The sequence below is a fragment of the Aotus nancymaae genome, unplaced genomic scaffold, assembly GCF_030222135.1.
Source record: "Aotus nancymaae isolate 86718 unplaced genomic scaffold, 86718_ANA_hifiasm-v0.15.2.pri h1tg000036l, whole genome shotgun sequence".
NCBI lineage: Eukaryota > Metazoa > Chordata > Mammalia > Primates > Aotidae > Aotus > Aotus nancymaae.
The window spans coordinates 86,516,959-86,539,614 of record NW_026988450.1 but is presented as its reverse complement, the minus strand read 5'-3'; the positions used below and the strand labels follow the sequence as shown (position 1 = coordinate 86,539,614).

Sequence of the window (22,656 nt, the reverse complement as noted above, 5' to 3'; positions counted from 1 at the left end):
AACAGGGGTGGATACAGAGGGACGAACAGAAAACGGCCGCTGGTATCTATAAGCATATACTGCAAATGAAAAGAACTGAGACTGAGAGGTTTTGACTCATGCCTAACCTACAGAACCACAGGTGGAACCTGGCCAGCCCGGCCCGTGGGGTCTGACTCTGATTGCTTTGGAGGGAGGCTCCAGACCGCCACTTGCCTTTAGCAACATGCGAGCAGGTTCGAGGAGGAGGAATGTACTTTTTTTTTTTTTTTTTTTTGAAACAGAGTTTCACTCTTGTTACCCAGGCTGGAGTGCAATGGCGCGATCTCGGCTCACCGCAACCTCCGCCTCCTGGGTTCAAGCAATTCTCCTGCCTCAGTCTCCTGAGTAGCTGGGATTACAGGCGCATGCCACCATGCCCAGCTAATTTTTGTATTTTTAGTAGAGACGGGGTTTCACCATGTTGACTAGGATAGTCTCGATCTCTTGACCTCGTGATCCACCCGCCTCAGCCTCCCAAAGTGCTGGGATTACAGGCGTGAGCCACTGCACCCGGCCCTGCACTTTTTAAATCACAGTTTCAGAGGATGTGTGCCTACTCTCTACAACTTTCTTTCACAAAAACAGGACCGAGAATATCAGGAACCCTAATTTGGCACACACGGTCTGGGAAAGAAAGTCCCTTACTCTTTCCACCTCCTAAGGACTCGGGTCCCCGGTCCCAGCCCCTTTTTAGAAGAGCAGACCCCACTCAGAATTCAAGCAAGCACCCAGGACAGTGCCTGGTCTAGAGGTCAAGTAGGTGCTTCATCTGTAATATTTCAACTCGTGTCAAAGTGCCAAGGAAACCTGTGCTGATCAGAAAACACACTGGGAATTTTAGGGACCTGCTCGGCAAGACAGTTGCAGGTGCATGAACCCGTGTGTCTCCTGGACTCATGGGGTGCATAAGGTTTCATCATGGGTGGGGTTGTGGGGGGCTTTAGACTAGAGTCAACACGTGGCCCCCAGCCAGGCTTCGGTCAGAATTTGTCAACTGGAAAATCGCTGGTTAGTTTGGCATGTGTGAGCTGTTGCCGAAACCATGTATGCGTGAGATGTTTGTCCATGGTCTTATTTTTCTGAAACACAAGATCCTTTGCTAAAGCGGTATGAGCATGAACAGTGCGTGGGGAAGTCATGGTTTCCCTGTACTCGATATGATTTGCAAGTTGCAATTTCTTGGGTTTTCCATTTCTCACTCTGGTAATCCTCTTAACGATGAACTATGAAGTCATTTCCATCTCAACCCCCAGTTTATAGACAAAAGAACTAAGTCATAGAGAGATGGACCGTCTCACTCACACTCACAGAGCCAAGTCCTGGCTAGGACCACATGCTGACTCCAGTCTAAAGCGCGCCCCCCGCTCCCCGCAACCCTCTCCACAACAAAACCTCATCGCATCCCAGGAGTCCACAAACATAGGGAGTTCACACAACTGCAGTTCGTCAAAGGGCTCTCTCGCCAAGCAGGTCTTTAAAAATTCCATTGTGTGTCTTGCTCAGGCTTGCAGAGTGAGGGTGGGTGTGAGTCCAGACAGTGGGGCTCTGAAGTACATGCTTTTAACCACAGTGACTGACATCCTTCCTGCTAGATTCTAACTTGTGCTTCTAGTTCTTACCCTTTCACCAAAAACACATCCATTTGCTCTGTCACTGTCTAAGAAGGCTGATAGAACACCTGCCCTCTGCTCATAGAAACCTTACCCTCAGCTGATGGAACACGTACCCTCTGCTGATAGAACCCTTACCCTCAGCTGATAGAACACGTACCCTCTGCTGATAGAACCCTTACCCTCAGCTGATAGAACATGTACCCTCTGCTGATAGATCATTTACCCTCAGCTGATGGAACCCTTACCCTCTGCCAATAGAAACCTTACCCTCTGCTGATAGAACACCTGCCCTCTGCTGATAGACCCTTTATCCTCATCTGATAGAACACATATCTTCTGCTGATAGAACCCTTGCCCTCAGCTGATAGAATGTGTACCCTCAGCTGACAGAACCCTTACCCTCTGCTGATAGAACACCTGCCCCCAACCATCACGAAGAAGATGACAGTGAATAAGACATGGCCGAGCATTGAGGGACCTCAGGCCCTAAAGGGGGTGCAGGCATGGAAAGAGCTGGGAGTCACACTCTGAGCAAGGCACGGCACCAGGCACTTGCTTTTCTTGCTGTTTTGTGCTCAGCCTCTGACCAAATGCACCTCTAATTCCACAGCAACTTTGTAAACACCCACCCCAAACCCCTCTTAGGAGTTTATGTGTGCTTGCCTGCGGCTTAGGAGAAAGAACACCATTCCTGGAGCCATAATGCTGGCCTGGGTTATGGCCCTGGTTCTGCCTGCTGTGTGGCGTCTTCTCTGACCTTCCCATGCCCCGGCTTGCCAGCCTGACAGTGACCTTCAGGGTTGCTAAAGAGTGTAAGAATCTCCTGCTGGTGGATGACTTGTGGCGGGCTCACTGATTGCAGGACTGCACCATCTGTGTAGGACTTAGGGAATCTCAGGCCAACGGTGTGAGGGGTCGAAGCTGTCAACAACATCCCTACTTGATAGATGACGAAACTGAGGCACAGAAAAGCTAAGCTGCTTGCCCAGGGCTGCAGAAATAGGGTGTTTAGAGTCAAGATCTAAACTGGCCAGTGCATCTAGGGAATCCTGGCTCTTAGCACACACTAGGCCTGCCCGGGCTGCCTCAGGAGGAATGGCACCCACACCCCCAGACGGGCCTTGCGTCCTTCTTCCTCCTACATGATGCTTTTCGGGGTGCCCCATTCTCCCAAGTTTACTTTCTCCCCTTCAATTTCCAGCTCTCTTTCTGTGCTGGTGCTTTCTGGGCACTAGGCAGTGCCTCCCATCCCCCTTCTCTGGGGCTGGAGGCTGAGGACTTTGCTCCAGGCAGATCTGCAGTCTATAAATAGAGAGCCTGGAGTAGAAAAGGCTCTGCTTGGTAAGCCATTCAGGCCTGCTGCTGCTGCGGACTTTTCAGAAATGCAATATCTATTTGAGAAACTCATTTCCAGAATGCAAAGGCTTAGCAAGACCATAAAGCCCCTTTGATTACTTGGACAGAATTGGCAGGGCCATGACAATCACATCCAAGCTCCCAAGGAATCCGGTTTGCCTTTCTTTTCCTCCAGAGAAATATGTCATAATTGACAATTTTGGTCAGAAGAATCCAAAAGAAGACATTAAACAACACTGCCCTCTTCTGACTGTGCCTTGCCTGTCTCTGCCTCTGCTTCTGCCTTCACGTCCCCTGCCCTTCCCTATTACGGGCACTTAGAACCGCAGCATCAGGGAGGGGTGTGTGTGATGCTCCTGTCCCAGCAAGGGCCACTGACAGTCAAACCCCTCATGGAGGAGCTGGGATTAGAACCCAGGCCTGGTACATGAACGCTAATACCCATTGATCCTTCTTAGTCAAGCCTCCTTCCCAAAGGCAGAGAGCCCCTGGGGGTCTACCTGCACCAGCTTGCTGTTCCTTCTCTTACCCATAGCGCTCAGGGTGAGGAGGCTGTTCCCAAAAGGCAGTCTTCATGGCCTTGGGCTGAGAGACACATCTCTCCTCTAGCCCTCTTTTCACTGATACCCATTCATGCATGTGACTGGGAAAACACTTACCTTTGATCATGTGGACATTTTAATGGAGAGCAAATTGGTTTAAATGAGATTGGTTCTGGAGCTTGAGTTCAACGATGTCAGGAAAGAGAATTGGGTAAAATCAAATAATGCACAGTAACACCAAGAAAGTGCTTTCCTTTCTGAAGCTACGGGGACTTTAGGCAGAGCAGCGCCACACAGTGGTAAAGGGCATGCATTCGGAGCTTAAAACCAGGCTCAGCCATTTGCAGAATGTGTGACTTAGGGCAGGATCATTGACCTTTTTATGCCTCAGTCTCTTCATCTGTGAAATGGAGATATAGACGTACATTATGGGCATTTTTACAAAGAGGTAATGAGTTCACCTATGTAAACTACTTAAACCAGTAGTTGGAATTAAATGCTAAATAACAGTATAAATAATGGTAAAAAATGATACAACATTTTATAATTATATTGTTGATTGTTGTTGACTAAGGGTGAACTTGTCCCACTTTTTTGGGGGGGATGGAGTTTTGCCCTTGTTGCCCAGGTTGGAGTGCAATGACGTGATCTCTGCTCACCGTAACCTCTGCCTCATCAGTTCAAGTGATTCTCCTGCCTCAGCCTCCCGGGTAGCTGGGATTACAGGCATGCACCACCATGCCCTGCTAATTTTTTGTATTTTTTTTTTAGTAGAGATGGGACTTCTCCATGTTGGTCAGGCTGATCTCGAACTCCCAACCTCAGGTGATCCACCTGCCTCGGCCTCCCAAAGTGCTGGGATTATAGGCATGAGCCACCGCACCCGGCTAACTTGTCCCTCTTTAAGCCAACTTTATCCACGCGTTTATTTATTTCATAACCATTTTTGAAAGGCCTTCAGTAGAGCTAATCCTGGGCTGGTTCGAGAAACAGATCTAGGCATAGACACCTGGTACCATGTGGCGCATGTGGTATGACAGGCTTTGGAAACTGTATCCACTCACTGTGGCCGCTCTTGCGTGGAGCAGCTCAGTGATGTCCTTTCCTCAGGCCAAATGTAGTAACCCCGTACTCCTTATGGTCTCACTCAATCCCTATGCAATGCTGTGTGCTGTATGTATTATCATCCACCTCGTTCTGCAAAGAGAAAACATGCCAAAATAGGTAAAATAATTTATAAAATGGTATAATTAGGTTTCAAGCTCAGGCAATTCAACTCCAAGTCTGTGTTGCTTACAGGAGTATAGCATGGTTCCCCCAGGTTCCTGAGAAGAGCCCACTCCTTCTGGGGGGTGGGGCCGGGCCCACTGGCATCCCTAAGAGAGGCTGGCCTTCAAATGTGTCGTTGTGCTCAGAGCACATGTGTGGGAATGTTTGCTGTAACAAATCAACTCTAGCTATGATTGTAATCAAAGGAAAACCACCTCAATGTCATCAACAGGCAGATGGATAAGAAATAACTTTATTACCATTTACACAACAGAATAGTATATAGTAATATTAGTGATCTATAACTACACATCAATATGGATACTTCTCAAAACAACATTTCCATATGTCTGAAATAGTTTATAATTTGGAATATACATATGTAAATATGTATGTATGCATGTATCTATATATCTATCAAGGTAGGTTCAGGGTGGGTGATTCTGTTGTCTGGGGAAAATGGTGTTAGCTGATCTGTCGCAGCATAAACAGAGTTGAGAAGAGGATTCATGGTCATGGATTTTCCATTTCTCCATCTAGGGTGAAGCTGGTCCTGCAGGCCCTCCCGGGTTGCCTGGAACTGTAAGTTACTCTGCTTCTGATTTTCTCCTCTGAATTCCTATGATGATGGGATTCACACTCCCCGACACCAACCACTGCTACTTAGTTTTAAGTATCTCCCCTATTGAAGTTTGCCAATAGCTAGGCCTATTCCTAGGTTCTACAAACCAAAAATTATACACTTTTCTAAGAACCATCCTCGCTTATTGATTTATTCAGCGAAAGCACAATTATTTATCAGAATGTGTGCTAAATACTGAGAATACAACTCTGCCTGTTACATATGGGGAAACTGAGGTCCGGGGACAAGAAGCAGTTTGCCCAGGGTAAGACTACACTACCCTGAACCATGAACTGGGCTTCATTCATCTACTCTGTGTACATGTTAGGGTGGGCATTGTGAGTTGGTTAGAGTATCAGTAAGAGCATGGGCTTTGAGATCACAAAGACCTGGCTCCCAGCTCTGTCATTTCACCAGCATCATGTTGTAGTTATGGTCTAACAAACTCTGTTTTCTCATGTATTAAAAAATAGTATACACAGCTATCTTGTACCTATGGAGTGAACATTAACTGAAATAATACAGTCTTTAGCAGAGTTTCTGGTGCATTATAAATATTAAAATTTTTTAAACCTGCTATTATTATTTATTTTATTCCCATCAACTCTATAATGGGGGTACATTTTTATTTATTTTTTTTCATTTTAATGTTTCTTCCTGGTCTTGACATCCTCTGTTTTGATCAGCTGATTTCAGGGAAGGTTGCACATGGCTTCTTGGCCTGGCCTTGACCCTGCATGTGTATCAGGAGTTGGCCAGTTACTAGCCCCAGCAGGGAATGCCAGGAGAGGAGAGAGTCCGTGCACTCAGAAATCCCATTTGCAGTGTGGCAAAGAGTCTTATTCTGTGCTTTTCATCAAAGTGAAATCATTATTCCAAAGCTCTATCTCCTCCCCCTCAACACTCATCAAAATGAGACTCAGACATTCCATAAGGGTGTTGGAAGAATCTCGAATCATGACTTTAGAGTCGGAATTAGTCGTATCAAATTGTTGTTTAAGATCGAGAACCTATAGCATTGGCAGGGGTGCAGGGCACCCAGCATTCTCATACATTTTTGGTGGGAGAACAGATTGGACACACCTATTTGAGAAGTTACTTGGCAGTACCAATATATCGCAGAGTGCCTGCCCTTAACTTAGATATTCCATGTCTAGGCATGTATCCTGCAGAAATATTTGTATGTGTCATTTCTAAAAGCATATATAAGAATGTACATTGCAGTGTCACTTATGACAATAAAAAATTAGAAACAGGCCAGGCACAGTGGCTCATGCCTGTAACCCCAGCACTTTGGAATGCCAAGACGGGTGGATCACCTAAGGTCAGGAGTTCAACACTAGCTTGGTCAACATGGTGAAACCCCATCTCTACTAAAAATACAAAAAAATGAGCTGGGTGTGGTGGCGGAAGCCTGTAATCCTAGCTACTCAGGAGCTGAGGCAGGAGAATCACTTGAACCTGGGAGGTGGGGATTGCAGTGAGCCAAGGTCATGCCATTGCACTCCAGCCTGGGCAACAAGAGTGAAACTCTGTTTATTTAAAAAAAAAAAAAATAGAAAAACACTGCATGATCATAAGCATAGAATTAAGTAAATCACAAAATATCTATATCATGGAATTATACAAATTAATATGCATACAATATGTGAAAAGATAGCAATACTCAAATTAAGTGGAACAAGGCAAATTAAATGGAAAAAATCAATTCGTCAGTCACTGCGTATTGAAAGATAAAGAGCACAGTCTCCTCAGGCCACCTGCATGGACGCCAGTTCCCGTCCTGACATTCACCAGCGTCTTGAACTTCATTCTGTGATTTACTTCTCTGTCCTCCAATTCTCTTATCCCTGAAGCGGGACAGAAGCCGATAGTCTGCCTCTTAGAGTTGTTGTGAGACTACATGAGTGAGGCCTGGAAACGGCTGTAAGTAACCAAGTATAGTCGCCGTTACTATTTGTGTAACTTGCACAAAGTTACAGATTTCTAAGCATTCATAATTGTGTGGAAATATATAGGAAACAGTTACAAATATGGTAAACTGAAAAAGTGCCTTCTTCTGGAAAAGGGACGGGGATTGGAGATGTGGAGGGCAAGGTACAGGAATCTCCTTTTTTCCTTCTTCTTTGAATGTATTGTGATTTAAGACCATTATCTATGATTTTTTTTGTCCATTTACTGCTTCTTTCGGGCTCCTGCTGGGACCCAGGCATCTGCTTGGCTCAGGTCTGTTGGAGCTTGTAGCCTAGTGAAGAAGATAAACTAATCCTACCGTGGCAAAGATATGCCAACATTGCAAATTATAGTAAATGTGATCCAGGAAAAGAACAAGATGAATCAACAAGAATAACATGGGGACCCAATTTATATTTGCATGGTGGAGAGGGAAGAGGGATCCATGAAGGCATGACATTTAAAAGACACCCGAAGGTCTCCATATGACCTTAGTCATAGAAAGGGGAAGGACATACGTTCCAGGCGAGGGGAACGCTATTTGCAAAAGCTTTGAAGCTGGAGAAAGCGTGACATCCGGGAAGCATTAAACACAGCCTGGGTGAGGGTGGCGAGGCTGAAGGAGCCTGCAGGGGCCAGTCTGCCTGTCTTTGCAGCCTGAGCTCTGTCAAGAGGGATTTCCCCTCCCCGCCTTCTCTCCCCAGCTTGCTCTTATGTACCTGCAACCCTGCCTAATGCACAGCAGATGGCAGTAGTGAGAAGGAGACATTGAGACTTTAATCCAGTTTCCTGGGCAGGGCTCTCACGGACACCTGCAGGGGAGAATGTTTCTTTCCCATTATACTGATGGGGACATAGAGCTGAGGAGACATGTCCCAGGTCCCACAGGTTTGGAGCTCAGGTCTTGTGACTCCAGGGCTCCCAAATCTAACCACTACGCATTTCTGCCTTAATGCATGCCCAGGGATTTTAAAGAAAGATGTGAATTTAATTGTCAAAACTAGTAATAGTTCCAGGAAGTTTTAGGGCTGTAGTTTTTCACTTGCAAATCTCTCCAAGACAGGATTTAAAAGTGAAACACCGGGTTCCTTGATGCCCATCTTTCTAATCTCTGTGGCTTCCTTTTCAGCCATCCCTGTTCACCCCACACCCTCGGATGCCTGTAAGTAGCAGCAGTACCTCGGGGTGTCCCGCACACCTCAGCCTGGTGGGTGATGTCCATTATGGCCTGGGAGCCTGGGCCAGGTGGGATGAGGACTCAGCCCCATCACGCTCGTCACTGTCAGGCATCTGGGCTGCCGGGCTTGTCCTGAAAACAGGTGGAGAAAGGGCCCTGGAGGGAGCTGGCCCCAGGGTCAGGCAGGATGCCCCAGAGGCCTAGAAGTCCCTCTCATAGCCAAGAGCAAAGGCCGGGCCTCTCTGGGAAAAGTTAATTCTTCAGTGACACAGAGAGTAGCTCCTGGTTTTGAGGAGAACAGAATTATTTGAGATGCCAGAACATGAGAGTCAGAGAGAGGTAAAGACGTTCCCTGTGGATGCTGTCAGTGAAGGAGACCAGAGATAGGAGTGTCAAGAGGGGGCCCCATTCTCAGAGAGGCTGTTCAGGGGAATGGAGCCTGTGATGTAGCCTGGGCTGTGCCGGATGGACAGAGAGCATGCTGGCTACTTCCACAGACAAAGACACTTGCCAGAAAATACAGCTTATCATCACTGTGACCTTTAGAAACCTTTTTCCTCTCTTTTCATGAATGACTTTTCAGAAAACAGGTGTTTTCAGGATCTCTTTATGCTGTTTGCAACACCATAGCCAGCAAACGTGGCTTTGTTTCTTTTGCTGCCTTCGATATAGTTCTTCTGCTATTAGGGCTTGACCTGCGGGATAGCTGAAAGGACGGGGTAGATGTCCATTTCAGCTGTGGCTATCTTCAGTCATTCAATATTGAGTATATTCAGTCTTAAAAGCTTAAAAGGATCCTGTGTGTGATGCACAAGAATGAAGCAGGTAGAGAGGCTGAGTCAGGTGCTAAAATCACTGCAGGAGAAGGAAGGGTTTTGTGCTTGGGAGGCATATTGGGGACATCACAGGGGAGAGTGGACTTGGGGAGAAGTGGCTGATGAGTTTCTGCGGGAAAGAGCAGGTGCACAGGGCTCTGGCTCTGAGCCCTTCCTGAAGGGAGAGAAGGCCCTGAGTTAAAGGAGCCCTCTTGTCACTGAGATGTCAACCGTTAGAGGGCGCTGGCTCACAACACTCCTGTCCTTGAAAATGTTCCATCTGTTTCCTCACTGAGACCTACTTCTTTAAATTATAAAATTGGGACAATGAAAATACGCTTTCAGGATTAAATGCAAATAATGAGATATTTGCACTTTACATAAAACACTCAGAACTCTGCTCTGCTCTGGCAGAGGCAGACACTCACTGCATGAGGAACACAGCACCTCCCTCACCTGCAGGGACAGTGCTCACTGCATGAGGAACACAGTACCTCCCTCACCTGCGGAGATAATGCACACTGCATGAGGAACACAGCACCTCCCTCACCTGCAGAGACAGCGCTCACTGGGTGAGGAACACAGCACCTCCCTCACCTGCAGAGGCAGACACCCACTGCATGAGGAACACAGCACCTCCCTCACCTGCAGAGGCAGACACCCACTGCATGAGGAACCCAGCACCTCCTTCACCTGCAGGGACAGTGCTCATGGCATGGGGAACACAGTACCTCCCTCACCTGCAGGGACAATGCTCATTGCATGAGGAACAGCACCTCCTTCACCTGCAGGGACAGTGCTCATTGCATGGGGAACACAGTACCTCCCTCACCTGCAGGAACAATGCTCATTGCATGAGGAACACAGCACCTCCCTCACCTGCAGGGACAGTGCTCACTGCATGAGGAACACAGCACCTCCCTCACCTTCAGGGACAGCACTCGATGCATGAGGAGCACAGTACCTCCCTCACCTGCAGGGACAATGCTCACTGCATGAGGAACACAGCACCTCCCTCACCTGCAGGGACAGTGCTCACTGCATGAGGAACACAGCACCTCCCTCACCTGCAGGGACAGTGCTCACTGCATGAGGAACACAGCACCTCCTTCACCTGCAGGGACAATGCTCACTGCATGAGGAACACAGCACCTCCCTCACCTGCAGGGACAGTGCTCACGGCATGAGGAACACAGTACCTCCCTCACCTGCAGGGACAATGCTCACGGCATGAGGAACACAGCACCTCCCTCACCTGCAGGGACAGTGCTCACTGCATGAGGAACACAGCACCTCCCTCACCTTCAGGGCGGGTGTTTATTGCATGAGGAACTGCCTTACCTGCCTCCCACCCTCGCTTCTCACCTGCTCCCCCACAGAGGGACTTGGAAGGGAAGAGCACCAGAGCACCCCATGCAGCAGCTCAGCTCCTGGCGTTTTTCTGGCACTGCTGCCACCAATGCTCCTATCAGCCTTGAGGGAGTGACACTTGTGTCCATCTTACAGGTGACAGTCCTGCAGCTCAGAGATGCCAGGAAACTTGCCAAGGCCCTGCCTGTGAGATAGGAATTAGGGGCTAGTGAGTCTGCCACAGTGCCCTGGATGGAGCAAATGTGCCGCCATTGCTTCAGCTTGGCTGGCCATCCTGTGGAGGGGCCTCCCATCACACTGTCTGTCCCTTCCACTAGTCACCTCCCTTTCCTGGACCACCTCTGTGTATGGCCTCCCCCCTGCTCCTGACATCTGTGGGCCTCTCTCCCTCTGGTCTACCCTGAGCCCCTCAGGCTTGAGACAAGCCTACATGTCCATCCTCTCCTTAAAGGAATTGTTCTGTAAAAAGACAATTTCCAGAGCATCCACTGGGAAGGCACATGACGGGGCGGTGGGGGCCTGAGCCGCCCTCCACTTTGAATCCCAGCACTAGCATCCTTCCTGCAGGCTCTGCATCACGGCGGGAGCCTGGAAGCCGGGAAGCCACTCTCAGATGCAAACAAGGAAATTGTGTCTTTGGGAAAAAAAAGTTTCATTGTGGGCAATTGCCCGAGTCTCCCCGGGACTGACTTCGTTGCCATGGCAACCCATGTTTGTATTGATGGATCTGGAAAGCGTTATTCTGTTTGACTTCTCCCTGCTCTCCTCAGGCACAGGCCTTTGAGTCCCTGCAGTGTGGGAAGAGGTTGGGGAGAGAAGGATCTAGAGGGGGGTTAAAGTCTGCCGCGTGATGAAGGAAGAGGATGCAAAGGAGAAGAGGAATTGGAGGGAGCGGCCCGACTCCTTTTGTCGCCCTCTCTGGGACTGAGGAGCCTCCTGGGGATGGCTGGTGGCCGTGCCTGGTGAGGTGGCAGTGTGCTGGCGGTTTGCAGAGGACAGGCGAGGCTGTTCAATGGTGTGTGCATCTCTGGGGTCCGCAGATATCAGAACCTTTGCTGGAGGAGGGAGGGACAGGCAGCCTCGTGCTTGGGAAGTTACAGTGGAGAACTCAAGCAGGGTTTTCGAACTGGAGGCTCATCAGTTGTTCCGAAGCAGCTATCTTAGGAAGGCTCTGTCCAACCAACCTGATTCTACCCTTCACCCTGCTAAGGAGGCTTCGGGGCTGCCCGGGCAATGACCAGAGCCTGCAGAAATGCTCTGGAGTCCCAGAGATGGTGTTGAATTTGGCAGAGGTCACCAGGGGGCAGTAGGGAGGAGTCAGGAGCCAGCCAAGCTTCTGCTTCCAGCAGCTGCCACAGAATCCTTCCAGGGAGCCCCTGCAGGGAAGGCACTGCCTCCTAACTCCTAGGTTCTGGGGCAGGAATGTCTTGAGCATCTCGATTCCTTCTCTGGCCTGGCCCTCCCCCCTCCCCCCGCCATAGGTCCTCACTTTGACTTCCTACCGCTGCAATCCCGTTCACCAACACTGGCAGAAGACTACGCAGGCGTCTTGCCTGTGTGCCACCTGAAACAATCCCATAAGGCCTTTTTTCTTTATGAACTGTGTGGCCAATGACTAGAGGACCAGAAAAAGGCTTGCAAATCCCCACCACGGGCTGTTTTCTAGGAGGAAAACATGCTAGAAATACTGGTATCATTGTCTGCGGTGAATGGGGCTAGACATGTCTCCTGAGCTCAGCAGCAATGGAGATTCTCGGTGGAGGAGTGAGCCGGCGTCTGTCGAAACCTCCTCTGTGTTGGGCACTGCGCAACACTTTGCAAAAGCAATCTCACTTAATCCAGCTCACAGCTCTAGGAGGTAGGCCATGCCGATTCCATGCAGTAGGTGATTTCCTTCCTTCCTGAGAGTGAGGAAGCCAGCTGCAGGCCAGCAGTCGCCAACCGCGGTATCAGAGAGAGGCTTGGGAAGGGAGGGCAGGTAGGAACCATGGTTGCAAGGCCTCTAACATGTGCATTTGCATTTGCATAGGCACAGAGAGAGAAGGTGGCATGAAACCATTAGACGGGGTCTTTCTATGCTGATTTCTCCATCAAGTAAAGGTTAGAACTACTGCAGCTCAGGCTCTCTGATGTAGACATTAGACTTTCTTCCAGATGCATCCAGGGTCCTCCCCATCTCCTGCTCTCTAAAGCCATGTCTTGAAAACCCCCGGTCCATGCAGGACTCCCTTCTACACTCAAGGCAGATGCTCATTCCAGCTCTTCTTGGGCTTCTGTGTGGCAGGGGAGCCCAATGTCTCCCTAAGTAGGCCGTGGGGATTTGGGACAGTGCCAGGTCCTGCTCCTTGAGAAGGGTTGCATACTGCCTTTCCGGATTCACTGCCCTGGCTGTTGTCTGCCCTCCTGGAGAGCCCTGCAGACCTAGATGGCTCGCCTCTGCTCTGCTGTGCTTTCTCTGTGCCATTGACCTCCACTCTGTGTGGAAAGGAGACCACCTGTTTATTTTGCAGACATGGAAACTGCAAAGGTCCTATGGAGTCAGTATGGGTAACTGCTTTCCCCAAGTTGGATGGCCAGTAAGTTAGAGGGCTCCCAAGACAGGCTACACGGGTGTGAAGCTGGGTGTCCACATGGTCACTGTCCCCACTCCTCTCCTGCTGGTGGCCCTTCAGCTGTGGAAAGATACCTCCTTGAGCCCTTGGAGGGCGGCCCTCACCATAGCCCCCAGCTGCTCATCTTCTCCTTGTTCTCTATGAGCTGCAGGCCGAGGATCACATGTCCCTTTAACCCTCCTGGGAGATGTGCTGAGCACCCAGGATGTGGCTCCCTGGAAGTGAGCCTGCCCCATCTTGGATCATTCCATCCTGGGCCCGCCCAGGGCACTGCCTGTCCAGCCTGTGTCTCATCTTTTCTTTAGCAAAAGTTAGACACCATTCTGGCCATCCAGAGTCCAGGCAGGGTTCAACCTCCAGTCTATTCCCAAAGGGCTGGGTCCCCTTAAAGAAGCACCCACCCTGACCTTCTCTATCTGGAAAGGGGCTGGAGCTGGGCACGATGGTGAGGACCTGTAGTCCCAGGAGGCAGGTACACAGGAGGCTGAGCAGGGAGGATGGCTTTTGAGCCCAGGATTTCAGGAAAGGTCTGGGCAATATAGTGAGACCCCATCTCTACTAGAAAGAAAGAGAGAAGGCCGAACACTGTGGCTCATTCCTATAATCCCAGCACTTTGGGAAGCCAAGGAGGGTGGATCACGTGAGGTCAAGAGTTCGAGACCAGCCTAACCAACATGGAGAAACCTCGTCTCTACTAAAGAAAATAAAAAAATTAGCTGGGCATGGTGGCTTATGCCTGTAATCCCAGCTACTCGGGAGGCTGAGGCAGGAGAATTGCTTGAACCCGGGAGGCAGAGGTTGTGGTAGGCCAAGATCATGCCTTTGCCTCCAGCCAGGGCAACAAGAGCAAAACTCCATCTCAAGAAAAAAAAAAAAAAAAAAGAAAGAAAGAAAAGAGAGAGAGGAAAGGAGGGAGAGAAAGAAGGAAGGAAAAATAGTGTTTGGGCCAGGGGCTCTTAAAGACCCTTCCTCCTCTCAAAACTCTATCATTATTCACTGATGATGTACCACGTGTCACACTCTGAGCTGGAGGGGACAGAAATCAAACCGCACAACCAGGTGTAAAACTGCGGCTGTAACAGGAGCTCAGGAGCAGAAAGGCACGGTGCACTGAGCCACTGTGATGGGAGGGCTGGTCCCATTTTGGGGTTCAGCTTCCCTGGAAAAGTGATCTGACCTGAAAGATGAGTCAGAACCGGTCCTGGGGAGTGGGAGAGAAGATCTCCCAGGCAGAGGGTTTAGGGGTGCAGACCTCTCAGGTGATACCCGGGACTGGAGGTGGCCTGTGTGGCCTGAGCTGGGGGCATGTACCCTGTGATGACGGGAAGGTCGCCCTGCGGTCCACTCCACCCTGTGCTTCTCACCAACAGGGAGAACAGGGGCCCAAAGGAGAGAAGGGCGATCTGGGCAAGCCTGGGGAACCGGTGAGTGCCTTGCGTCCCCATCCCCTGCAGAGCTGGTTACCTGGAGACTCTGAGTCCAAAGGCTGACCAGTGCTGGGTCTGCACCATGCAGTCCACACACAGGAGCCCCCAAATCAAAGGCAACCCTCTCTCCTCCTCGGGACGCTAGCCACGGCCCCTCCTTGGATCTCAAATTATACCTATTGTAGCAGCCCCGCATCCCTCCACCACCCTGCCCCAACTGCTCAGAACCAGTGGGGTGAGCTGGTTCATTGCAACTCATGTGCTTGCAGGGACTGCAGGGCCGTCCTGGAGAATTGGGGCCTCGGGGACCCACTGGACCACCGGTAAGAAAACCGTCCCTTCCCCTGCTGGCTAAGAGACCTGGAGATCCCAGCCACGCTCTGTCCCTCCAGGCCACCCTCCCCAGTTCTCTCTCCTGGCATTTTGGGAGTAGATGCTGGGGAGTCAAGGTGCTGCAGAGGCTGAGTGGCCATCACTACATGACCCAGACACAGCCACTGGGCCAGGCCCCACCTCTGTACCCCTGGATGTCCCTACTCTGTCACTAAAGGGTTGCCTTAGGTGAGCTCTGGGTTTCTGCTGTGCTCTCCCTTCTCCCGCTCAGCGGGATCTGGAGAGCAAGCGCCTCGGCACACAGGCGGTTTCTCAGTTCCCAGAGGATTCGCAGAACAGGAAATGCATCCCAGCCGTGGAGTGGCAATGCTGGTTTATGTTTGCCCGGTGCATGTTAGTGCTCTGAGTTTGTCATTTTGCTCGATGTTAGCCTCTGCACTGGATCTCGGTTCTCGGGGAGACTCTGTGCTATGGTGGGAGATCCTGCTGGGGCGACTGGGGATGCTGTTCAGCTGTGTGGGCCCCTGGCTGACCCCTCTGAGTTACATTTCTATGGAAGGTCAGTGCTGACCCCTATACCCTGGGTCAGTGGTGAAGATAGAATGGAATTGTGATATGCCCGGCTCCAGCAGAGGGCCAGGATTTAGTGGTTTTCTGCACCTTTCGGACGGTGCTCCCAGTCCCTTCAGTTTGGAATAATGCTTCTGATGAGCAAGGTGTCCCCGAGACTGTCCTGCTGTGAGGGAAACAGCATCACTGAGGGTCTCTTACCCCTGCTTGTCTCTTATTTCCTGTGCAGGGTGCCAAGGGACAGGAAGGTGCGCATGGGGCTCCTGGAGCAGCTGGAAACCCTGTGAGTCCCTATGCTCGGCCTGCCTCGTGGGGACTCCCAGGAGGGAGGCCCCACCCAGTGTTGGCTCTGTGGCTCACAACTGTGGGCCAGCTAGGGGAATGTGGTCCAGAAGGTCCACCCACACTGGAGTGGTTGGCTGGAGTCAGCACGGAGAGAGGTTGTGGCTTCCACCACCTTTGTAGCATTCCCTGGCTTTGTCCACATGCCCAGCTAATGAAAAATCTCTTTTTCTGCACATGTAGATGACACCCACAGACCTCCACTCAGGGGTAAGACTGTTAGAGACTCCAAGAAGTGTTCTTACATACACAACCATGTACACACACTCTACAAACCCAAGAATACACATCCTCTAATATGTGCAAGCACACACACACACACACATACACACACAACCCCAAACACACAGACACAGTCAGGGAAACACACAGACACCTCCATGTTGCTGATGGCTCACCCATCCTCGGGGCCGGATCCAGGCTGTATTTGATCCCTGTGGGGCTGGCACTTGTTCCTGGAGCTGATTCCAGTTCTGTCTCATGGTGCAGAGCCAGGGATCTCCGGCTCGACTGTGGAGCTGGTGGGGGGCAGGACGGGCTGACTCATCCCCGGGTCTCTGGCCAGTGGCGGTGGCAAGCAGAGGAGCAGCAGCAGCACTCGTCCAGTCTACTCGTAGCACCATGCTGGGTGGCCCTGGCCCAGCTGGAGGGTGCTGATATGACCAGGCCACCAAGCATATGGCTGGGTGGGAACTCACAGTGGGGACAGATAGAAGCTCCTCCCTGCTCTTGGAGAGATCCCTGGGCCCAGCCCAGCTGCAGGGGAATGAAAGCAGAGTGTAGGCAAGGAGGAGGCTGGGAGTGGAGTGTTCTCCATGAGTCCTGACCCCGGAGATGTGCAAAACCCAGGGACAGAGGGGAACAAGGCATAGAAGAAACAGGAGCCACCTCCAGTGCCATGAGAGCTCCCCGTGTCCCCGTGCCCACAGTGCTGACCCACCTGGATGTCCTCACCCACATCTCCTTTCATGGATCATTGCCCAGACATCAGGTTCTAGTTCAAATCCGCTTCTTCCCTGATTTTCCAGTCAAAGCCAACACACAAACATGTCTGCACGCACATGCCTGCACACACAAACATGCACACATGCACGCACAAACATGCACACATGCATACACAAACATGCACACACGCACACACAAACGTGCACACACGCACATGCCTGCACATGCATGCATGCATGCACATACACATATGCACACACATGCCTACATACACAAGCATGCACACATACACATGCCTGCGCACACAAACATGCACACACGTGCACACAAACATGCACACACGCACATGCCTGCATGCACAAACATGCACACACGCATGCAGAAACATGCACACATGCACATGCCTGCGCGCACAAACATGCACACACGCACGCACTCACATACACACACATATACAACTGAGATCTGAAACCATCCTATTTGCAGTGTTTCCTTTCCCTCGGGCACTTAGCATAAGGCCAATCCTCAGCTGAGATCCTCTTCTGTGATTAGGGCCCAGCCCTTCCCTCTGCCCCGACTCCCCCACTCCTCCACATCCCTGTGCCTTAGCCCTAAGGCACTTCCAGAGTCCTCCTTCCTGCCCTCCTGCCTCTCACCTCTGTGCCAGAAGCCCCTTCATCTGAGGCTTGGTGCTCGGGACCCTGCGGCACTCAGGGGAGGAGGTTCCTGTGTGCAGGTGCTGTCGGGTCAGCAGCAGTTCCAGTGCATCACGCTGAATTAAGTATGAGTCAGGTTTGCAGAGGCACTGGGGGCAACTACTTGTAATCAGTGCATTTGGCCTTTCTAAACTACTGTCTCTGAACAGGGTGCTCATGGACATGCAGGTGCCCCTGGTCCCAGTGGCCCTCCAGGAAGTGTGGTGAGTAACTGGGAGAGGGCATGGATCCCAGCACTGGCTGTGGATAGGCACTGCCCAGCCACCGAGCAAGCTAATTTATCCTCCCCAAACCCAGAGGTGTAGGCATCCTTATGCCCACATTGCAGATGGAGATGCTGCTGTTCTGACGTAGACCATCCAGAAAGTTCGCACACTAAGCCCTAGGCAGCTCACCAGCTCTCCAGAGGGTGAATGCAGCTGTTGTGTCTGCAGAAAGTCTGTACATTTCACTGTTGTTGGAATCAACACCATAGTTTGCTTCAGAAGAAGCAAAATGAGCCTAAAGAAGTCGGGAACCCTGACAGCCATTGGGAGTCCTGGGTTCAAATCCTAGCTCTTCTCTTAATTGCCTTGACGACCTTGGCAAGCCATTCCTTGAGGTCTCGGCTTGCTCATCTGCAAAATGGAGAGAAGAGCTTGGCTGGTTCACCTTTAGGGTTGCATTTTTTTGGACCTGCTGAGAGTCTCCTTTTTTTTTTTTTTTTTGAAATGGAGTTTCGCTCTTGTTACCCAGGCTGGAGTGCAATGGCACGATCTCGGCTCACCGCAACCTCCGCCTCCTGGGTTCAGGCAATTCTCCTGCCTCAGCCTCCCGAGTAGCTGGGATTACAGGCACGTGCCACCGTGTCCAGCTGAGAGTCTGCCTTTTGCATGTCGAGGCTCAAGGTGTCTGCTAAAGGACAGCTTTCAGAGTCACCATAAACACCAATTTAGACTTGAACGTTGTTCAACAAAACACGCCATGACATCTAGTCAAGGGCAGCAAAGCATTTTCCCCCCACAATAAATTCAGGTCAGTCCTGTTTATGCACCAGACCTTTACAGGTAATAAGCATTATAGCTTCGAGAACTGAGCCTTCATACATGCCAGGCATCGTTCTAAGCACATTGCATGTGTTAATTCATTTAATCCACACAGCAACCCTACTAGAGGAATATTATTATTTTACATAGAGGCTTCCAGCAGCTCAGCCTGCATTCTTCCGGCAGGGGGTCTTCTCTGGCCTCTAGAGAGCATGTTGTTGGGCCACGTGACAGATGGCCAGTAGCTCCACCAGCAGAGTAGCTCAGACCCCTTGTCCTCAGCTGTCATCACTCTGAGAGTGTGTCCTGGGCAGGATCGCAGAGTCCCAGCAGGACAGAGCTCCTGTCCTGCTCTGTGAGAACAGAGTGGCCAGCCTACCTGTTCTCCCCTCCACGTTTTTTTTTTTTTTTTTTGGATGGAGTCTTGCTCTGTCGCCCAGGCTGGAGTGCAGTGGCACGATCTCAGCTCACTGCAACCTCCGCCTCCTGGGTTCAAGTGATTCTTCTGCCTCAGCCTCCCAAGTGGCTGGGATTATAGGAGAATGCCCCCATACCTGGCTCATTTTTGTATTTTAGTGGAGAGGGGGTTTCACCATGTTGGCCAGGCTGGTCTTAAACTCCTGAACTCAAGAGATCTGCCTACCTCAGCCTCCCAAAGTGCTGGGATTACAGGTATGCACCACCATGCCAAGCTAATTTTTGTATTTTTGGTAGAAACAGGGCTTCACCATGTTGGCCAGGCAGGTCTCGAACTCCTGACCTCGTGATCCATCTGCCTGGGCCTCCCAGAGTGCTGGGATCACAGGCGTGAGTGTTTTCCTCCTTTTTGCTTCTCTGTTTCCCTACTATTGCATCCATGGGACACTTGCACTTAAATCATATCTCAAAGTCAATCTTTGGGGGACTCCAAAGACTGTTGGAGCAGATGCCCCAATGCTAAGGCTGGGTTCCTAAGGCCATCCTCATCGTCCCTGGGTGTTCACTGTGCCAGGCCATGCCTTCTTAGAGCTCACAGCCCAGAGTGGGAGGCGAAGCTCCCAGCAGACCATGCCTGCTGTTAAGAGCTCTGAAGTGCACAGTTCTAAGGCCAGGCCGCCCGGGAGAGCAGCAGTCACAGGCAGGGAGGAGATGGAGCTTTGCGGAATTTAAATGAGGGTGGGAATCGAGTGGGAGCTTCAGTTGTTGACTTCAGGGAGACCTGATGAGTCCTCCCTGGGGATCGCGAGCCACCAAGAGTGACCAGTCATCTTTAAATTCACCATGTCCATAATCTTCCTTTCCACAGGGTGCTCCTGGCCTCAGAGGCCCCCCTGGAAAAGACGGGGAGCGTGGTGAGAAGGTAAGACCAATGTCATCTCTCAGCACACGGGCGAATATCCTCAACTTCTTACAGGCACTGAAGGAGCAGCTCACTCTGCTCAGGCCTGGTTTGGAAACCAGCCATCAGAAGGAGTTTACCAAGTAGGAAGGAGAGGAAGACCCTGCTGTCCCATTTGCCCTGTGTCTCATAGCAAATGAGCTATAGAGAGGTCTGCCTGACTCCAAATCCTGTTTTCTCTCAATTCAGTGCACCAACTTATCCATTCTTTTTTTTTTTTTTTTTTTTTTTGAGATGGAATCTTGCTCTGTCACCCAGGCTGGAGTGCAGTGGCATGATCTTGGCTCACTGCAACCTCCGCCTCCTGAGTTCAGGCGATTCTTCCACCTCAGCCTCTGGAGTAGCTGGGACTATGGGTGCACGCCAACACGCTCGGCTAATTTTTTGCATTTTTAGTAGAGACAAGGTTTCTACTAAAAACCAGGTTTCTACCATGTTGGCCAGGCTAGTCTTGAACTCCTGACCTCAAGTGATCCACTTGCCTTGGCTCCCAAAGTGCTGGGATTACAGGTGTGAGCCACCGTGCCTGGCCTTATCCATTCTATACCTATGCTCACACATGTAAACCTTCCCAAGCGATGAGACTTTTTTTTTTGAGACAGAGTCTCACTGTGCCGCTGAGGCTGGAGTGCACTGGTGTGATTTCCACTCACTACGACCTCTGTCTCCGGGGTTCAAGTGATTCTCCTGCCTCAGCCTCCTGAGTAGCTGAGATTACAGGTGTGTGCCACCACGTTCAGCTAATTTTCTGTAGAGACAGGGTTTCACCATGCTACCCAGGCTGGTCTCAAACTCCTGAATTCAAGTGATCCACCTGCCTTAGTCTCCCAAAGTGCTAGGATTACAGGTGTGAGCCATCAAACCCAGCCTGAGATTTTAATTATTATGAAGAGAGACACATGTTCCCACCCCAATTAAAAAAAACAACAGAGGCTGAGGAGGAGAATCCACACCCCTTTAAGTTCCATTTTGCATTTCTCTGCCCCAGCACCTTATGAAACGTCTCTGAGGTTAATTGGTGATACTAAGCCAGTGCTAGGGAAATCAGATGCCCTCATTTGAGTGATTCAGGGCTTTGGACCTGAGTCAAATGCCAGCTCCCTTGCCCTAGTTGCATTGATTTAAGCTAGGGTGACAAAAGTGATTCTCAAGAGATGGAGTTTTAACCAGGGAGATATTTTTGGTTGTCACCACTAGGGGGAGTAACAGCTCCTGGCATCAGTGGGTAGAGACCAGAGATTCTGTTAACTTCACAATGCGTAAGACATTCCCCTAATAAGAATGATCCTCCCTGAAGGTCAATAGTGCCAAGAGTGAGAAACCCTGATCTAAATAAAGGGCACCCTCTTTGCACCTGGATTTTCTCATCTGTAAAATGCAGATGCTGCCACACTGATCACAGGTTGTGAGGACTCACTGAGGAATTGGGGAGGCATGTGCAAAGGGCTCAGCAGACAACAGGTGACAAGGGTGCCATGTGGTTGTGCCCTGCTCTCCCTGCTCGAGCAGATCACGCTCATATCCATGGACAGAAAGAAATGGCATTGGGGCATGGATTGTCCGCAGAGGCCCCTCCTAGCACACACATGGCCAAACTTCTTAACATGGATCCTTTCAAGTTCACTTTACCTGATGCCCTTTAAAGGATCACTTTATTTTTTTTTATTTTCGCATACTTTAACAAGAGAAGATGTCATTTCCCTTTTGGCAGGAATGTTCAATTTTAAAATACATGTCTTAGAGAAAAAAAACTTACTGTAGAGTGAAATGCTCAACACATTTATGGAAAATATCTTGGTTTTTTTGAGTGTTGATTACAGACTTGATAATAACCCTTGTGCCTGTAATCCCAGCACTTTGGGAGGCCAAGGTAGGCAGGTCACTTTAGGTCAGGAGTTCAAGACCAGCCTGGCCAACATTTTGAAACCCCATCTCAATTGAAAACACAAAAATTAGTTGGGTGTGGTGGCACATGCCTGTAATCCCAGCTACTTGGGAAGCTGAGGCACAAGAATCACTTGAATCCGGGATATGGAGGTTGTAGTGAGCTGAGATCGCACCACTGCACTCCTGCCTGGGCAACAGAGTAAAAATCCATCTCAATAATAATAATAATAACTTTTATGTAATATAGCTACAAACATTCGTTTTTTGAAAAAAATATAATACTATTTTAGACTGCCTAGATTAAGCAAGGGAAAAACATCTGGACTCATCTGCTATTCCTTAATTACGCCATGCCTGAAGGATGGCATGTGATAAGTAGGACACAGGTAACCCGGAAGGGGATGACCAAGATATTAGGCATCTTAGGAGGACTAACAGGTGCAAGTTCAGAAACCAGAAATCAGTGGGCCGTTGCCACATTCAGTCTCTAGGGGGAGCCAAATGCCTTTCCTTGGCTTGAGCAGAAGCCCAGGCTTGAGGGCAGGGCCAGGACTTAACCTGGAAAGGAACCTCCAGGGCTCTGCAAAGTGGTAAAAATTCCGGACAGCACAGCGTGCTTTTTCCCTCTCACATTGTGTCCAGGAGCTGGCCTGGGGCGAGGGGAAGCTGATCCCGCTCCAGG

General features: G+C 50.2%; 1 protein-coding gene across 1 annotated transcript in view; it reads left to right on the top strand.

The window, feature by feature from the left end:
- Positions 1-22,656, top strand: part of COL22A1 (collagen type XXII alpha 1 chain) — a 287,201-nt gene that overhangs the window by 169,652 nt on the left and 94,893 nt on the right. The window contains exons 30-36 of the mRNA XM_064384626.1: positions 5,342-5,383; positions 8,506-8,538; positions 14,722-14,775; positions 15,048-15,101; positions 15,911-15,964; positions 17,834-17,887; positions 19,995-20,048. Coding sequence (XP_064240696.1) covers positions 5,342-5,383; positions 8,506-8,538; positions 14,722-14,775; positions 15,048-15,101; positions 15,911-15,964; positions 17,834-17,887; positions 19,995-20,048 — 345 coding nt within the window. The remainder of the gene's footprint in view (positions 1-5,341; positions 5,384-8,505; positions 8,539-14,721; positions 14,776-15,047; positions 15,102-15,910; positions 15,965-17,833; positions 17,888-19,994; positions 20,049-22,656) is intronic.